The following is an 18895-nucleotide window of genomic DNA, read 5'->3' as shown; positions in this document are numbered from 1 at the left end:
AATATAAGCATTTTCACTAGTAGTCTCAGACTTGAACCCCACTGTATGTAAGCAGTAGCTGAAGGTTTTGGTTTTGGTTTAATGTGAGTGTGCGGCCTCTGAATCTTCTGGAGCTATTTTCTACAATCTAACAAAGGGGAGGAGTTACAGCTGGCTGGGTGACATCATTATTTGGGGTTGGACTCAAATACTTTACTACACTTTATTGAGCTTGTCTGATGTATTGGAACCTATGAAATACTCTAAAAAAGGGTAAACCCCACCTTCTGGTCCTCTTGGTTGGCTCAATTGCACCAGGCAAGACCAATCGAGCGCAGGAAAGGTATTTGAATCCAAAATATTTACGGATTTGACCCAAGTCTGTAAATGTAACAACCAAATAAATGTGAGGTGAGGGAATGACCTGCTGTTGTGTTTGTGCTCTGCTCCCTCTCCCAGCCTGTACATCTGGCCCAGAGCAGCTTCCAGCTAGAAGCCTTTGGGAAGACGTTCATCCTGGACCTGGAGTTAAATCAGTGAGTTCATCTTGCTCTGTACCTGGGATTTCTGACTGTAGTCCTGGAGGGCAGTAATGTCTGCAGGAGTTTAATGTTTATTTTTTATTTATTTATTTATTTTTAGTTTTTTTCCCCTCTCCCCTCTTCTCAATATGAATCCCATTTAGAAACAAGGTGCAGACTCTTTAGCCAGTCAGTGACTTAAGCTGAGCAATTCTGTGTTGAAACATTTAAAACAAATTGACACCATAGCCCTCCATGACTGCAGCTCGATTTAAACACAAAACACATTTTGTGAAATAACTTGGAAAAAAATACAATCAATTAATTTAATGAAGTTAAATTATCAAACACCAATATCACCCTAAGAAAAGGAATTGTCCCCTGAGTATGACTGGTTGTACCACCTTTAGTAGCAATAACTGCAACCAAACACTGCCTGTAATTTGATATCGTTCACATCAGGCATTTTAACCCACTCTTCTGCTTTAGATTTTCAAGCACATTTTCAGACTGCTCTTTTTGGGTCAGACCATTCAAAACAAATCACACTCATACACATAATATAATATTGCATCATTACAAATAAAAATAAACACATCATTCAACACAGAACTAAACTGGCCCCTTTTTTTCCCAAAGAAATGCTATGTTATTTTCTCATAGTGGTCTTTATTTATTTTTGGCCTATTTATCTTTATTCATACTTGTTTCTTTTTTTTTCTGTTTCGTTGATTTTCTAATAAAACCCATAATATGGTTTTAAAATAGGCTAACTTCATGTCATTCAGACAGATACATTGCACTATAATTCATGATATATGGTATTAGGCCATCAAACGAGTAGCGTTGCTCAGTTTAAAAACTTGCGCAGTATCTGCTGCATAACTGATGGTACTGGGTACACCACACGTGGAACTGAAGTTGAGACATTTGCATTCTCCCTGAACTGTAATGAGCTGAGGAGCCGTGCGGGGGAATCCCCCCCAAGTCCTGTAACTTTTTTTGTTGCACCTGTACGACCTTCAAAAAAATTTAAGAAAAAGGAAAATAGATGTGAAATGCGACCATGTACATAGTTGCAGTCTGGAGCCCTTAATAACTACTGTTTTCACAATTTGATCGTAAATTTGATGCATTTATTACATTACATTATTGGCATTTGGCAGGTGCTCTTATCCAGAGCCATGTACAGTTGATTAGACTAAGCAGGAGACAATCCTCCCCTGGAGCAATGCAGGGTTAAGGGCCTTGCTCAAGGGACACTTCAACACACCTAGGGCAGGATCAAACCGGCGACCCTCCAACTGACTGCCAGACGGCTGCTCTTACCTCCAGCCAATGATTGTAAGACCATTATATAAACGAGGCCCCGGTTGTGGACCAGTTTTTAATGAATGAATCATTGTACGCAAATAGACAGCCGATTTTCACTGCACCCGAATCTGTAAAGACACATACACACACACACAGACTGTTCTATTTTTTGCTTCAGTGAACCTTCGAACACGCCTTACCACCACTGAGGACAGTGAGGCATAACCGCTCTCACAAACCGGAAACCTTGCTCTATCGCTCTATCGCTCTCTCGCTCGCTCCCACAGCCCTGCCTAATACCGCCCCCTCCCCCCCCCGCCCCCGACCCCCTCCTCCTGGCAGAATCAGTACAGCTGTACTTAAGGTAGCAGCCCCCGCCCCCCGCACCCTTCCCCAGAGAGGCAGGAAAGTGGTACGAATGCTGCATTATATATGACAGTTAAACACAGAGCTCCTCCCTCGCCATGGCGATTGCAGAATCCCAGGCCCGGAGACGCACAGGGGGAGGGGGGCGGGAGGAGCACCGTGACGGTGACGCTGATAGCGGGCGTGTAGCTCGTCTTGGAGACAGGAATGGGGATTGGGTGGGGTACAACACCCCCCCATTTGGAAAAGGCACTGGTGCTGAGGGGTGCTGGAGAATAGAGACATTAAAGGTACAATAGGTAATTTTCGGACTCTAATGGTCAAGAGAGGAATTGCAACAACAAACAACCTCAAACCACAACACTTGTTTATGCTTCCCACAGTCTATGAATATAACACGTAATATAAAGCGTTATTATACAGTTCAGTGTTCTCGTGTGTTTTGGAAAGCTGACAGTGACAAACGCAACAGAGCCTGCCGTCGTAGTGTTCTAGTAAGAAAATGTTTGCCGAACAGGTGACTTATTGACTTTGGTGTGCTACACAACACTATTTATAGTTTTGTCTTTTTTAAGTTTTCACTTTAGCTAACCAACTATATTGTGAGCAAACTAGTTATTTGGCTATGTAACTAGCTGGCTATATAACTAAGATGTGATAGTCTACCACGAACGGTGCAACTGTAACTTACAGTAAATAAAGGTTTAGCTAAACACAGATGATTGAACACGTAAAGAGATAAAAGGAACGTGTAGCTGCCCAAATTGCACTCCAGACAAGTGATCACTGAAACTCTGTATATTATTGCTTATCTAGTTAGAAAACAATACCAGTTCGCTATCAGTAACAGCAAGAAAAGTAGCTATTACAAGTCAGCTTCCCAAATTTACAAATATCCACCTGAAGCACAACGCCTGTGCAATCGCTACTATGTTCGTATTGCCTATATTTTATCGTAAGTGAATATTCCTAAATTCATCAAGCTATAGCTAATTTGCTTGTTGCTACCGATAAAAACTGGTATTGTTTTATAACTAGATATGTAGTCTTTGCTTGGATAATAAGCAATAGTATACAGAGTTTCAGTGATCTCTTGTCTGCTGTGCAATTTGGGCAGCTACACGAAAAATCTGAATAAGCCCCCACGCCATTGGCTTTGGCAGTTAGAACCCATTTTCAGCCAATTAACTTATGTTTTGATACAGATTGATGGGCCGACAAATGTACACTTTGAAACCCAAATGTAAGGACTATAAACACATGCAGAGGGTGTGAACATGTCAGTGGGCCTTTTTCAATGATAGGAAGGGATTTACAAAAATCTTAGCTATTGTGCCTTTAATCCAAAAAAGTGCTACAAAAAAATACATCCAGTTTAAACATAGAAAGTAATTCCTTGTTTATTGAGTGGAGTTAGTATGTTCTTACTTTGTCCATGTGGGTTTTTACCCCGATTTCCTCTGACAGTTCACAGATATGGAGGCTAGACTAATGGGAGACTCTGTGTAGCCCATAGGTGTGAATGGTGTATGTGTGCCCTGCAAGGGATTGGCAGCCTGTCCAGGGTGTATTCTTGCTTCTTGCCCAATGCATGCTGGGATAGGCTCCAGTCCTAGATTTTTCATATTTAGGGATAAAAGGCCAGTCGATTGGGAGACAATAAGAAGGCAACACACAATAATTTGTTTCTATTTAAGCTGTTGGGGTCACTTTGACCCCAAACATAGAAGCGGTCATACAATCTTAACATAATATCATGGTTAAGAGAACAATTATGATGGTATCTGGTACAAATGTAAGGAAGTGGATCGTAAAGAACCCCCTCAAAAGCTGGTTTGCACCCACCTTCACCTAACAGCAGTGTTTCTCTTGTGTGTGCAGTAACCTGCTGTCCTCCGGCTATGTGGAGCGGCACTTCAGCAGCGATGGGAGACCTTCACAGACTGTGGTAATGCAATGGGATCTGTGTGTTCTTTGTCTTCAGAGCTCATTGGTGTGTGTGTGTGTGTGTGTGTGTGTGTGTGCGTCCCCACAAGTTTGTATTTGTGTGTTTGTGTGTATGTGTGTATGTGTGTTTGTGTATGTGTGCCCACAAGTTTTATCACTGTTTTGGCAGTTATGTAGATGCTGATATGCTGTGTATAAACTGTAGAGAACTTAATTTCTGCAGATGATAAGGCAAACACACAGACTTGAGTATGTAATCCTTTGCTTAAAAACACAGATCTCTCGGCTGTAACATTTTTTCTTACATTTGAACAGATATGTATATTGTTGGTTTAAAACTGCCTGCAGACTAGTGGCTAAGGTACATGACTAGAACCGGAAAGGTTGGTGGTTCGATCCCCGGTGTAACCATGATAAGATTTTCACAGCTGCTGGGCCCTTGATCAAGGCCCTTAACCATTGCTCCTGGGGGGATGGTCTTTCTCTTAGCCGAATCAACTGTAAGTCGCTTTGGATAAATAAAAACAATATTATAAAACTTGTCCAGTGCAATTGGGCAGAAACTGGTCTTGCACTCTGTGGAACACAGACTGTGTCTTTCAGCTGTGCTTTGCAATGGTTAGTGGCCAGTTTAAATGTAGGTGGTGGCCTGGTTGAGATGAAGCTACAGGAAATCAGAAAACCTCGCTCTTCCTGTTTGTCTCACCTGGAGCCCTGCCCAGTTTCCCTGCATTAGTCACGGCTGAAGGCTTGTCTCCGGACGGCCACTGTGGAGGTGTGGGTTCCGGCGGATGCCCCGCGGGCTGCCGACCTGCAGTAGGTCTCCCCCGGCTGTTTCGTAAAAAACGCCCTGCCGCAGTCGAAACACTGCCCACTCTCCCCATCCCTCACCAACACGCCCAGCCAATCAGGAGCCCGTTCCCCGTGGCAACCGGCGGCCCGTTTTGGCCCAGTCCTGTCACTCAGCGCAGCGGAGAGAAAGAAGAGGAGCAGGGAAGGGAAGGAGAGGAGAATAAAGGGAGCACGTTTCAGTGGCGGGGGCTGGGCAGACTGCAGGGAAGTGGATTGGGGATTTGCGGGCGGCTCGTGATTTCTGTGCCGGGCGCGGGGGAAGTCTCCGGAAGGGAGGAGACGTGGCGTGATGTGCCTCTCCCGGCCAAATCCCACTCAGCTCAGTCTGTACATACCCCACACACAGAGAGGCACTCAGTCTGCACATACCCCACACACAGAGAGGCACTCAGTCTGTACATACCCCACACACAGAGAGGCACTCAGTCTGCACATACCCCACACACAGAGAGGCACTCAGTCTGTACATACCCCTCACACAGAGAGGCACTCAGCTCAGTCTGTACATACCCCACACACAGAGAGGCACTCAGTCTGTACATACCCCACACACAGAGAGGCACTCAGTCTGTACATACCCCACACACAGAGAGGCACTCAGTCTGCACATACCCCACACACAGAGAGGCACTCAGTCTGTACATACCCCACACACAGAGAGGCACTCAGTCTGCACATACCCCACACACAGAGAGGCACTCAGTCTGTACATACCCCTCACACAGAGAGGCACTCAGCTCAGTCTGTACATACCCCACACACAGAGAGGCACTCAGTCTGTACATACCCCACACACAGAGAGGCACTCAGTCTGTACATACCCCACACACAGAGAGGCACTCAGTCTGTACATACCCCACACACAGAGAGGCACTCAGTCTGTACATACCCCACACACAGAGAGGCACTCAGTCTGTACATACCCCACACACAGAGAGGCACTCAGTCTGTACATACCCCACACACAGAGAGGCACTCAGTCTGTACATACCCCACACACAGAGAGGCACTCAGCTCAGTCTGTACATACCCCACACACAGAGAGGCACTCAGCTCAGTCTGTACATACCCCACACACAGAGAGGCACTCAGTCTGTACATACCCCACACACAGAGAGGCACTCAGTCTGTACATACCCCACACACAGAGAGGCACTCAGTCTGTACATACCCCACACACAGAGAGGCACTCAGTCTGTACATACCCCACACACAGAGAGGCACTCAGCTCAGTCTGTACATACCCCACACACAGAGAGGCACTCAGTCTGTACATACCCCACACACAGAGAGGCACTCAGCTCAGTCTGTACATACCCCACACACAGAGAGGCACTCAGCTCAGTCTGTACATACCCCACACACAGAGAGGCACTCAGCTCAGTCTGTACATACCCCACACACAGAGAGGCACTCAGCTCAGTCTGTACATACCCCACACACAGAGAGGCACTCAGCTCAGTCTGTACATACCCCACACACAGAGAGGCACTCAGTCTGTACATACCCCACACACAGAGAGGCACTCAGTCTGTACATACCCCACACACAGAGAGGCACTCAGTCTGTACATACCCCACACGCAGAGAGGCACTCAGTCTGTACATACCCCACACACAGAGAGGCACTCAGTCTGTACATACCCCACACACAGAGAGGCACTCAGTCTGTACATACCCCACACACAGAGAGGCACTCAGCTCAGTCTGTACATACCCCACACACAGAGAGGCACTCAGTCTGTACATACCCCACACACAGAGAGGCACTCAGCTCAGTCTGTACATACCCCACACACAGAGAGGCACTCAGCTCAGTCTGTCCGCACATACACCTCACACACAGGAGGTACGAGAGAGAGGAGAGAGAGAGAGACAGAGAGGAGAGAGAGAAACGGAGAGAGGAGAGCGAGACAGAGAGAGAAAGTGAGAGAGCAGAGAGAGAAAGAGAGAGAGGAGAGAAGAGAGAGAGAGACATTTAAAAGTGAGAGAGAAGAGCAGGCTGGAGGGAGAGAGGGAAAATAGACTAGCGGACAGAGAAGAGGGAGATAAAGAGTCCTGGTGGATGGTGAAGTGATGGATGGAGACAAGGCTGAGGGGGGAGATATGTTGTAGCCTTTGTTATTTAGTGTTTGAGCGCCTATTATCGGACACCAGGGGGTGGGGCGTATCGGACACCACTGACGCGAATGTATTTAAGTCATATTTATTCAAGGGAGCTTAATGCTATTACCCATTCAAAATCTAGTCCTGTAAAAAGACACATAATAAACTAAATCAAATGAATAGGTAATATTAATATGACCTTAATATTAACATTTACACTTACAACGCGCTTGGAATTCTTTAATTACAACAGTTAATACGTACATGAGATTATGAGGCTTCTTCGTTTCAACCCAAACTTTCCATATTGACAGTTTGTATTTAGTCCGTAATGGGCTATAATACATTTTAATAACAAAAGAACGGTTAGCATCAAAGCATGATACGCACAACCTGGGATCATTATTAAAATATAAGATACTTTCTTAGCAGCAAAAGTGAGTAAAAGTAAGGAGCACCATTTTGTTTTCTTGAAAGGCTTTTCTACAAGATGACGTTAAACAAGTTAGATTAAGCGCTATAATTCTTATGATCAATGTCTTTAACGTGTATATTAATTATTCGGCCAATGTAATTACACGACAATAAACAGTTTAACAATAAACATCGATTATAGCCTACACGTAGTCCATTACATGTAGTCCATTGTGCCACAAGGCACAAAATAAACTGGTGAGCAGATGGTTGAATGCGTGCTACTGTAGCTTTACCACTTGTAGCAAAATACTGAAAAAATAAAGACAGCTACTGATGTTTAGCGCATGTGACCTGGGTGTCTGGTGATACGTCCCCTTAGTGGTTAATGCTAACACCGCGTGACGCCCCACATATTTGCCAGCATAGAAAAACAATCCTAAAGTAACGGAAAAAGAAAATAGCCATCGGAGGGTATATAATGTCATTGTTTTCTACTTAACTAGGTACAGGGTGTAAACTGTTAATGCGTTTTGTTGTTATCGAAAGAACCTGTCCGATAATAGGTATTTAGTGTTCAAGCTGGTTGGTGCCTTGCATGGGAGCCAATTGTGGTTGGTGTGTGAGTGTGGTATGAACGGGTGAATGAGAACCTCATTAGACAGTGGCACAGGGGTGGTTTGTGTCCCCCTCAGTAGACAGCACGCCTGAGGCAGGGGTTTGAGCTGTTGTGGCATTACATTACATTACATTACATTAATGGCATTTGGCAGATGCTCTTATCCAGAGCGACATACAGTTGATTAGACTAAGCAGGAGACGATCCTCCCCTGGAGCAAAGCAGGGTCAAGGGCCTTGTTCAAGGCCTGTGCGGATCTTATTGTGACTACACCGGGAATTGAACCAGTGACCTTGCGGGTCCCAGTCATGTACCTTAACCACTACGCTGCAGGCCGCCTACGCTGTGCTGCGCTACAGCGACGCAGTTGTCTTCTGCAGTCCTGGTTCTGCGCGGGCCCAGTGCTTTCTCAGTGCAGCGGAATGCCTGTCTGCTGCCTTCAATGATTCATTCACCTCTGTAGTACAGCACACGGCGCCAAGCTGTGCTAAAGCCGAACGGCTGAAGAAAGAGACTCCAGCGCAGAGTGGTTTTAAGGCCTTTGGATCCACCAGATGCACAAGTGATGAAAATCTTCGCTGACTGCTTCTGATATTTTATGTGGAAAATTCCTCAGGAGAGACCCAGCTTCTAGAAAATACACATAAATATATTGAAAGTACAAGATTCAGAACTCCAATTTGGGCATCGCTGATGAAAATGGATCGTTTTAAAAAAGGAAAATCGATGCTAGAGCTTGTTTTCTTCATCGGTATAGCACTGGAATTTCTTCTTGAAAATGTTTTTTCATTTGTAGACACTCCCTGTTTGATGGTCTAGCTGGGCTGCATCTTTGTGGATGGTCCCTGAGCACTTATTGTCGTAGAGAGAGTTGATCTAAGCTAGGAATGCAGAGACATTATGTAACATCTGCAGTCTCTAGGGAGCCCACACAAACGTACCCAGGCAGACAGGCTCTCACAGACGTGCACGCGTACAAGATTAGGTTATCCTCATCTCCAAGGTGTGTAATTTTACCCTGACCCCCCACAACCGCCCCCCCCCCAAAAATACAGCTTTGCAGGGGACCTGCTAAAAGACTGCAGTGCTGAGTCAGTTCAAGACTGCACCTTCCAAAGCAAATAGCATTTACTGTCAGCCTAGACCTGTGGGCGTGTGTATATGTGTGTGCATGTGTCCATGCATTTGTGTGTGTGTGCATGTGTACGTGCATGCGTGTGTGTGTGCGCGTGTGTGTGTGTGTGTATGTGTCTGTGTGCGTGCATGCAGCCATGTGTGTGTGTTCGTGAAGGGTTTTTTCCCCATCAAACGCCTGGGCTGTAATTAGCTGTCCTCCACTTCCTGTACTATACAGTAGTGTCAGACTTCATTTAGCGCAGATAAGTGCTCTACCTTTTCACTTTTAATCTCCTGAATGGGTTAAGTTCACGTTAACATGAAATTCACGTACGGTTTTATTCAGATCTCTCCATTCCTCCATTTCTGTTTGGGCTTGCGGAGTTAGTTTGCACTTAAGGCTACTGAGTACGTACTATATCTTAGCACTTGTGCCATAATTGCATCAGATCCATACTCTGTGTTTTTTTAGCACAGTGACAGAGAATACATTCATGACTTATCTCTGAGTGCATATGCAAGGGTAACAGGCCAGACTTTATCTGATGGCCGATAATAATAATAATAAAAAAAAAGATGCTGGCCAGATTCGATCCGCAGACTTCACTCCTAATAACAGAAGTGACAGTGGAATTGAAACCCAGTCTCTGATGTTCAGAGTTTTTCAGTTTGTGCTCAAAGACTGTTGTGCAGTGTGTTACACAGCGCGTTTAAGAATTGTGTGTTGCTAGTAAAGGGTGGACGTGGTGGTTAAGGATTGTTGTGATTAGGGATGTTGTGAGACAAGACTGTGTATGTAATTAACGCCCGTGTTTGTAATTAAGTTTCTGGTGAGAGGGCTGCGTGTGTGATTAAGGTCTGAGTTGTGGTTAAGGTTGTGTGTCTGTTTGCGGTTAATTATTGTATCCCTGAGAGTGTTGTGTTCTGGTGTTCAGTAAAGCCGCACTGTGCTCAGGGGCAGGCTCTGGTGTCTGTTTGAGAGAGAGAGAGTGTGTGTGTGTGTGTGTGTGTGTGTGTGTGTGTGTGCGCATGCACGTGCAGTTGCGTGTGTTGTGTGTGAGTGTGTGTGTGTGTGTGAGTGTGTGTGTGTTTGTGTGTTTGTGTGAGTGTGTGAGTGTGTGAGTGTGTGAGTGTGTGAGTGCGTGCGCGAGTGCGTGCGTGTGTGTGCGTGAGTGTGTGTGTGTGTGAGTGTGTGTGTGCGTGAGTGTGTGTGTGCGTGAGTGTGTGTGTGCATGTATGTGTGTGTGTGAGTGTGTGTGTGTGTATGTGTGTGTGTATGTGTGTGTGAGTGTGTGTGTGAGTGTGTGTGTGAGTGTGTGTGTGTGTGTGTGTGTGTGAGTGTGTGTGTGTGTGTGTGTGTGTGAGTGTGTGTGTGTGTGTGTGTGAGTGTGTGTGTGTGAGTGTGTGTTTGGGTGTTCAGTAAAGCCGCACCGTGCTCAGGGGTGTGATGTGTGTGTTTCTGCAGGGAGGGGAACACTGCTATTACCACGGGCGGGTGCGTGGGGTGCCGGGGTCCTGGGCAGCTCTCTCCACCTGCCACGGCCTGCGGTAAGCAGCCTGCGCTTACACTGCACCGCCACCAGGGCGGCGTCTGGGCCAGAGTCCTGCGCTTACACTACACCGCCACCAGGGCGGCGTCCTGTAGCGCTACACCTTGTGTTCCATTCAGAGAGTAACTTCAGTTACAGAACTCTCCCTCTCTCCCTCTCTCCCTCTCCAGTGGCATGTTCTCAGATGGACAGTGTTCCTACGGCATTGAGCCGGCCCTGGAGAGCAGTGATCAGGTGAGTCTGGGCTTACAAGTTTCTTTTTTAACGTCTGTTTCTTGGCATTTTCATTTGCACACAAACAGTATGCACTGTAAATAATTAATATTTAAAAAATCACAAAAGCAGTACAGAAATTGCACACACAGACATACATTAAACTATGGGGCACGTACAGTCCATGAATAGTATTCATTATACATATCAATCAAGGTACAAAGCTACTTTACGTGGTGATCATTTGGGGCTTCCAAGTTTCTTGAGTACAAGGCTGCAGTAAAATAACTCACTGCTGCAGTATTGTTAAAGGAGAATGTCATTAAACACATGCAAAGTTCCCCACTACCTCTCCTTCCCCTCAGATCTTTGGCACCGTTAGTAGATGTGTGCTTATATGCAGCCCTTATAGGCTAACTGTATCAGTGTATGTGTGTTGGTGTCGCTCATTGGCAGTGACAGTAGAGGTGCGTGTGTGTGTGTGTGTGTGTGTGTGTGTGTGTGTGTGTATGTATGTGTGTGTGTGAGACACCCTCAGTGACAGTGGAAAGTTGGTCTGAATTATTGAGGCCTGGTGGTCATTAATCACGAAAACCAAACCTGGTTCAAATACGTAACCGTTTTGGATTCAAATACTTTTCTATGCTTTACAGAGCTTGTCTGCTGTGTTAGAAGATGTAAGATGTAGCAAGATGTATCGAGCACAGAAATGTATTTCAGTCTAAAACAATTATATATTTTGACCCAGATCTTCATGAAACACTTTTCTCTTTCTCTATATTTGGTCAGCTATGTCTGAACATCACAGCTTGCTCTGTAATCCCGTGGCTGTGCGCCCCCTGTAGGATAACAGTGGAAATACAGGTTTAAATCCCTGTTGTTCATGCGATAAACAGGTGGCTCTTTGTACGATTGTAAACAGATGGTGGATTATCCATGTTCTTCTTCATTCAGCGCTTTTATTGTGCTAACGGCATGTTAGCATGCAAAACTTTAATGCGAAAATCATGGAACCGACACGGAACGCAGATTAAAAACACACCTTTTCAGACTATACCTTAGTCCTCCCGCCTGACCCCCCTTCCCCTTACAATTTCCCTCTTGTACACCCTATATTATTTAAAAATAAATAAATAAATAAAAATAATGTGCAGTTACGATGACTATTGTTTTTTGGTTAGAGCTGCTGCTATTTATTAAAAGCTCTGCTAAATGACTAAAATGACACCCAGCCTTCTCATGCGTGTACATTCTGCACAAATCCTCAACGAGGAAGTCAAGTCCATTTTGCGTGCAGTTTTTTGTTACTGTTCCCTAGTAGGATAGTGCGAAACCGCAGACAGATGTGTTTGTGTTGCATCTGTTAGTTTTGGTTTGTGTTGGGAGGGTTTGTCCGACAGTGACGCGGCGTTTTCTCTCACACAGGCTGCGAACGCCCATGTGGTGCACAAGATGAGCCCGCCCTGTCCAGGTGGGAGCCTACCCCACCCCTCCCCCACTCCCCCAGCCTCCCCCACTCCCCCACCCCTCCATTATACTTAATTTCCCTCCCTCCAGACTCTGCTCTCCCCCACCCCAATTTCTACTTCTCCATCTTTTGATTTTTTATTGTCCGTTCTTCGGTCCCTGCTGCTTGTGACTATTTCACTCTCTCTCTCCTTTTCCCTTCCCCTCTCTCTCTCTCATCTCACACTGTCAATATCGCACACTTAAATTCAAGTGTAGGGTGCTCAATGCTTTTTTGGCAGGAAATGTGTTTCTGAATGTCGCCAAAGGCACTGTGATCAGTTAATGATCAGCTCTCTCTCTCTCTACCTCTCTCTACTCTCTACTCTCTCAACAACTGACGGTTTTGGATTTCCTAGTTGTCCTTTCAGTCACTCAGCCAGTCACTCAGTCAGTCACTCAGTCAGTCACTCATCCAGTCACTCAGTCACTCAGGTATGCAGATTCATAGGTTGTGGTATGGGGGCGGCTCTCTGTATCTCACTCAGTCTCTCTCCGTCCCCTCCCCCAGACTGCACACAGAACAGCAGTGACCCCCACAGTCCCAAGGGCGCTGAGGTCTCCCGGGCCGACTCCACCATCACAGGGGCACTGATACGGTCGAAGAGACAGGTGGGGCCCGTCCCGTCCAGTCAAAACCACCTCAAAACGATCTCACACGCTCATTCCAGTGAAGCAGTAAATGCATTTGAAGTACTGCCCCTCCCTGGCCTAGCCTCTGCACTAGTAATCTCTGCATTTACTTCCTAATAAAAATATATTCTTGGGAGTGCGTGACAGTAACAGGAGTGGGTGAGATGTGTGACTCTGTGGGTTGGTTGGTACCCTGTGTTGGCGGCACCTTCTGCACTGTGATCCCGTCTCTATCTGTTACCCTCTCCGCTTCCTGCCCGTCTCAATAAAGCAGAAAAATACTAAAGTAGGGCAGAGTTCACTGATTGTTTTTAATGTAAAGTAAAGTGTATAGCGCTGCAACAGTTTTGTTCACCTATATTTAAGCGATATGTTCTGTTGTGAAGTAGTTCTGTGAGTTCTGTTGCAAGTAGGCGTGGTATACGCTGAATAAACCACTCAGTTTTAGGTCAATAAACCACTTCCAAATGTTAACTAGAGCACACTGCCCTGTCCTGATGTTTTCATTCAGCTACACAGCCCATACACTTCTATTTCCAGTGTGTTCATTGTCAAGACTCAACATTTATGCACACATCGCATATATTATTAACTAATGGGCAGGTTGCCTTGGGATTGCCTGGATTGTAAACATGTTCCGTTGTCTTAAATCACATTATAAAAAACTGCTGGTACAAGAACACAGTACATGCAGAATTGCCAGGAATGAAAACAATTCACAAAACGTGCAAGAATTCCTATAATTTGTCATGCATAGAGCTACAGCCAGGATATTAGCACACAAAACTATTTTTAGAAGCTATATTTGTTGAATCAATCAAAAAAGTGTTCAAAATCAAATGGCCTTTTTCAGCAAGAACCATGTAATTGACAAAAATGTTTTTATATTTTCTTGTACTTTATTTGAACTTGACAGATTACCTATATTATTATTATTACCTGTATTAAAACTGTCTACAGTGGCAACAGGTTTTTTTCTTTGATAACTCCAGTAATAATACTATAAGTTAGAGAGTTATAGGTTAGAGGTTTCCCCTGTTGATAGTTTAAACCTAAAGAAGCCCTCTGTCGCCCCCTGCAGGTACGCTGGAGCCAGCACACAGTCCAGAGTGAGACCAAGTACATCGAGCTGATGGTGGTCAATGACCATGAACTGGTGAGTGATGGTTCAATAATTGGCGTTCACTGGAGCCCACGTTTAGAGCAATGAGAACGGCGGATAGTGAACAGAAAAGGAAATGGTGCTGTAAACCTATAGGGTGCTGGGTTGTGGTGTGCAGTCCTGCAGGCACTGTGACTTGTGACTTGTGAGTTTACTAGTGTCTGGAATTCTGCAGTGACTCTTCGATATTACTCTACCACATGAACGTAAATCAACTCAGGATCTGATGATGATGGAGAATGGTGGAAAATGCTCTCTTTAATGACATTCCTGTTAGCAGAAAAATACGTTAACATGGGTGAAGGTGATTACTCAGCACAATTACGGAAAGCGTGCCTTTTAAACCTATGAGTGTTGCAAAAACCACCCTACCACATTGTGTAAAGAACCCTTTACTGTTGGAACACTTGCATTTTTATTTTTTATTTTCTATTTCTTCGCTTGAGGCTAATACAAGAGTCCGTAGCTAAGGGCTCCAGGAGTCTCTCTTTTTCAGAGCATCTCATTGGCTGCCTGTCTCTTTGGCTGTCAGTCTCATTGGTTGTTGTCTCTTCGGGTGTCAGTCTCATTGGTGGTCATTGCATTCACCGACTTCTCATTGGCTGTCAAATTCACCGACTGTTCTCTCATTCGTTGTCGTTCTCTTCAGTTTTTGCAGCTGCGCAGCTCAACGTCCCAGACCAGGAATTTTGCCAAGGCTGTGGTCAACATGGCCGACGCGGTCAGTGCACATTCAGACACATTACTGTAATCAGTCTGACATCTGCTTAGGGCAGCATCACGGAAATCTAGAAAGCTCAATAAAATAGATAATTGCATGGAAGTATTCTGAATATGTTATGTCCGCTGGGTCTCACAGGATAGCATGATTGTAGGAGCAAAGAGTATGCAGTATTTCCTGTTCTGTCTGAAAGCCAGTGAGTTATTTGTGGATATTTTCAGGACAGTTTACTGGAATACAGAGCTGGAAAATCCAGAAAGTAAAAGTCCCCCCCAGTATTTTGTTCAATCACTTGGATTTGCCAATTCTGCATCCAGGAGGTAGAACTAATGAGTGAAATCAACAGGCCAAGTTCATGGGTGGAAGAAACACCCGGCAGGACTTTTACCTCCTGACCCTTGGACTTTCCACCTCTGCAGACACTGGACTGATGAGCAACAAGACTTAAATGTGTATTCCAGTGGATTGTTTAAAGTATTTACATATAAGTTCAGGTGAAATGTATCAGAATGAACTGAATCAGTGAGTTAAGAGGAATCGCAAATCAACCAATCCAGCTCTTAACTGCTAGCACCTGTAATCAATACTCTTCTGTTGATTGAAATGTTACAGTATCAGCTTTATTTATTTTGATTTAAAACAAATTAACTGTCAATTAACTGTCATTTTTTTGTTTCGCATTATTATGGGCGGTCTGATTCTAGATCTATAAAGAACAGTTGAACACCCGGATTGTGTTGGTCGCCATGGAAACGTGGTCGTCAGCAAACATGGTCTCCGTGGGCGACGACCCCCTGTTGACCCTCCGTGACTTCATGAAGTACAGGAAGGAGAGCATCAAGGAGCACAGTGACGCAGTTCACCTCTTATCGTGGGTACCCCCACCCTGCTTTGCACCCCGAAACTAAAACAGTGTCATTGCTAATATATCATGCCAACAGGGGCTTCTGACCACTGTGTAAGCTCTGAGAGAGAGAGAGAGTGTGTGTGTGTGTGTGTGTGTGTGTGTTTAAGACAGGGGAGCTGAGCCAAGAGCAATCTTTATTTAATGTCAACTCTGTTCTTAATGACATAATTATCCTCCTAATTCCTTTAACTGACACTGTTGGTATCAGCTACAGCTGCAAACCACAGGTGTCCTTGGTGAGAATGTTTTACTGTGATCCGATACAGGAGTGAACTTCATTAACAAAAATGTTTCTGTACTCAGCACTCAGTTTGTGACAACATGCGATTCACACTTGCAAAATAGACAATATTTCACTACAGATTTCTCTGTAGTGCAACATGTAATTTCATAAACTGGAGTTATGAATCAAGTTGCGGGCGACATGGCTCAGGCAGTAAGAGCAGTCGTCTGGCAGTCGGAGGGTTGCCGGTTCGATCCCCCGCCCGGGCTGTGTCGAAGTGTCCCTGAGCAAGACACCTAACCCCCAAATGCTCCTGACGAGCTGGTCGGTGCCTTGCATGGCAGCCAATCACCGTCGGTGTGTGCGTGTGTGTATGAATGGGTGAATGAGAAGCATCAATTGTACAGCGCTTTGGATAAATGCGCTATATAAATGCCAACCATTTACCAAGTCTTCAGCATTTTAGGCTACCTTTCAGGGTATACACGACCGTGGTGTCATGCAGAAAAAAAAGTTTTGTTTTGAAAGATTTATAACCAGAGTAATTATTCAGAACCTTTATGTAGAAGGTGGTCTTGGTTGGAAGGAAGACCTTCGTACATAGAATGGAGTTTGTACGTAAAATGGTGGCCCCCTGTTTTAGGGTCTCAGTGAGTCAGCGTTTTCCTGTTGTGCTTCCTGGTCTCTCCCCCAGGGGGCGCACCTTCCGGAGCAGCCGCAGCGGGACGGCCTACATGGGAGGGGTCTGCTCTTTGACCCGAGGAGGGGGTGTCAATGAGGTGGGCGGTCATGTCGAGGAAGCCCACAGAATGGCCGTTTGCCTGCGGTCTACCACCCTCAGCGAATAAGCATCGTTCAACCCAATGCACTACTGTCTATTTACTATTACTATTTGCTACTCTCCATTGGATTTTTTTCACAGTCATTCATGAAATGAAATAACAGTATTTAAAGCTAATGTAAAGCCCTAATTGGAAATATGATTAGATATGATTTTAAAAAATTGTAGTGTTAAGGCAAAATGTGATATTTTAAAGCCTGATTGCATAGCCGTGTTCCCTACGCCGTAGCCTACTGCGTAGCCTGACACGCACCTCCCCAGAAATGTAACTACGCGTCGTAGCCTCTGCGTAGGGAACGCGGCTACACAAATGCAATGGCGTAGCCTCTGCGTAGATTTGACGCAGAAGTATAAATCAGGCTTAAGCCGTTCTTTGTGCGTTCCAGTACGGGAATGTGGGAGCCATGGCCATCACATTGTGCCAGAGCCTGGGCCAGAACGTGGGCATGATGTGGAACAAAGACCGCACTTCTGCAGGTCAGTCCTCCATCACCCTCCCTGTTTACTAATGTTCTCAAAACATGTCCGCATTTTCCCATCATCCACGCATAACATTTTCTATTTCTTTCCCTCACATTTATGTCATATTACTCTGTCGTTGTCATTAGCGGTTAACTTTCACAAAACATTTAGCTAACATTGCCATCTTATTACCCCATCATTCGCATAATTCGACTAGTAGTATTATTATTACAGTACTGTGGATATTGTTTTTCAGTTTTTATTTTTTACATATATAGTAATTAGAAATTGTACAGCACTTTGGTTGACATTCAACAAAAAATGTGCCTAACATTTCTGCCCCGTCCCCATCATCATCCTAACTAACTCTCACCATTGTCAACGTTTCCTTAACATTTGCGCCCTTTTCTCCTGTTGCGCTGTTATCACAACGGTCTTATCCGTTAGCCCTTAGCCCTGGTGCCAGGAGCTCTGGTCACATGGTTATTGAATCGTTATCGATATCGGCACAGTCAGTGCCGTGAAAGGAGCTGAGGTGTCCGATAGGGGGAGGGGCCTCCGCGCGGTATGTAACATGACAAGTTCTGCGGCTGAAATTTGTGTTCCCGTTTAGATGATGTAGCCGGCTGCTGTGGGAGCTAGTTGGCCGTGTAGTTGTTTGGTGAATGACTGCTGTCACTGCAGCCTGTCGTCTGCTGTGAGTCTCGTTCCGTCTCGGTGCCGCCACCAGCCGGGGCCAGACACTGCGAAACTGTGTCTCTTTTAATTACAGAGCACACACCAGGGATGAGAGTGTGAGAGAGGGAGAGCGAGAGAGGGAGGGAGGGAGAGAGAGAGAAAGGGAGGGAGGGAGAGAGAGAGAGAGAACCTCATCGGAAGCTGAAGGCAAACTTTGTGTTCCAAGGTTCTGTCCTGCATAATGGAAATCACACATACACGCAAGCAGGCTCTTGAGTCACCTCAGTCCTGAATTTGATCAGTTTCATATTTTTGTTACCTCTTTTTATGCAGTTGTTGGCCGTATGGCACAATCAGCACAACATGAACATGAGACTTGGTGACATGCATATCTATTTCTGACATAATATGGCTTAAAAGGTAAAGCATGTCTCTAAACCCGAAAAAAATAACAGCTTGTTAAAAATTCTGGGATTGCAACTGTAGTTGGAACGAAAACCAGCATACACAGGAGGGCCCCCAGGGCCGACGTTGAACACCCCTGTATTAGATGGTAATGCAAGTTGAAAGTCATTTTGGGTCACATGCTCTGGATAAACTGTTGTCACTGATTATGGTTAATGGAGGGAAGTGGCCTTACAGCAGGGCTAGTGAACGAGGTCTAATCCGTTTTGGGATTTCATGCTGATTTGAGCCGTTAAATATGTAATTTGCCAAATTCTGTTTTTTGATCCAACATTTTTGACAGAGAACCAGACCACTGTAC

At 45.2% G+C, this 18895-nt stretch overlaps 1 protein-coding gene across 2 annotated transcripts in view; it reads left to right on the top strand.

Moving 5' to 3' along the window:
* LOC133114306 (disintegrin and metalloproteinase domain-containing protein 11-like) overlaps positions 1 to 18895 on the top strand; it is a 50544-nt gene that overhangs the window by 9767 nt on the left and 21882 nt on the right. For both annotated transcript variants that reach the window (XM_061223576.1, XM_061223575.1), the window contains exons 3-13: positions 439 to 515; positions 4062 to 4128; positions 10699 to 10781; positions 10954 to 11017; positions 12422 to 12467; positions 13014 to 13114; positions 14217 to 14291; positions 14947 to 15018; positions 15723 to 15889; positions 16843 to 16927; positions 17376 to 17466. In XM_061223576.1, coding sequence (XP_061079560.1) covers positions 439 to 515; positions 4062 to 4128; positions 10699 to 10781; positions 10954 to 11017; positions 12422 to 12467; positions 13014 to 13114; positions 14217 to 14291; positions 14947 to 15018; positions 15723 to 15889; positions 16843 to 16927; positions 17376 to 17466 — 928 coding nt within the window. The remainder of the gene's footprint in view (positions 1 to 438; positions 516 to 4061; positions 4129 to 10698; positions 10782 to 10953; positions 11018 to 12421; positions 12468 to 13013; positions 13115 to 14216; positions 14292 to 14946; positions 15019 to 15722; positions 15890 to 16842; positions 16928 to 17375; positions 17467 to 18895) is intronic.

Source organism: Conger conger, chromosome 16, assembly GCF_963514075.1.
Source record: "Conger conger chromosome 16, fConCon1.1, whole genome shotgun sequence".
NCBI lineage: Eukaryota > Metazoa > Chordata > Actinopteri > Anguilliformes > Congridae > Conger > Conger conger.
The sequence above is the reverse complement of the archived record's forward strand: the minus strand, read 5'-3'. Positions and strand labels throughout refer to the sequence as shown.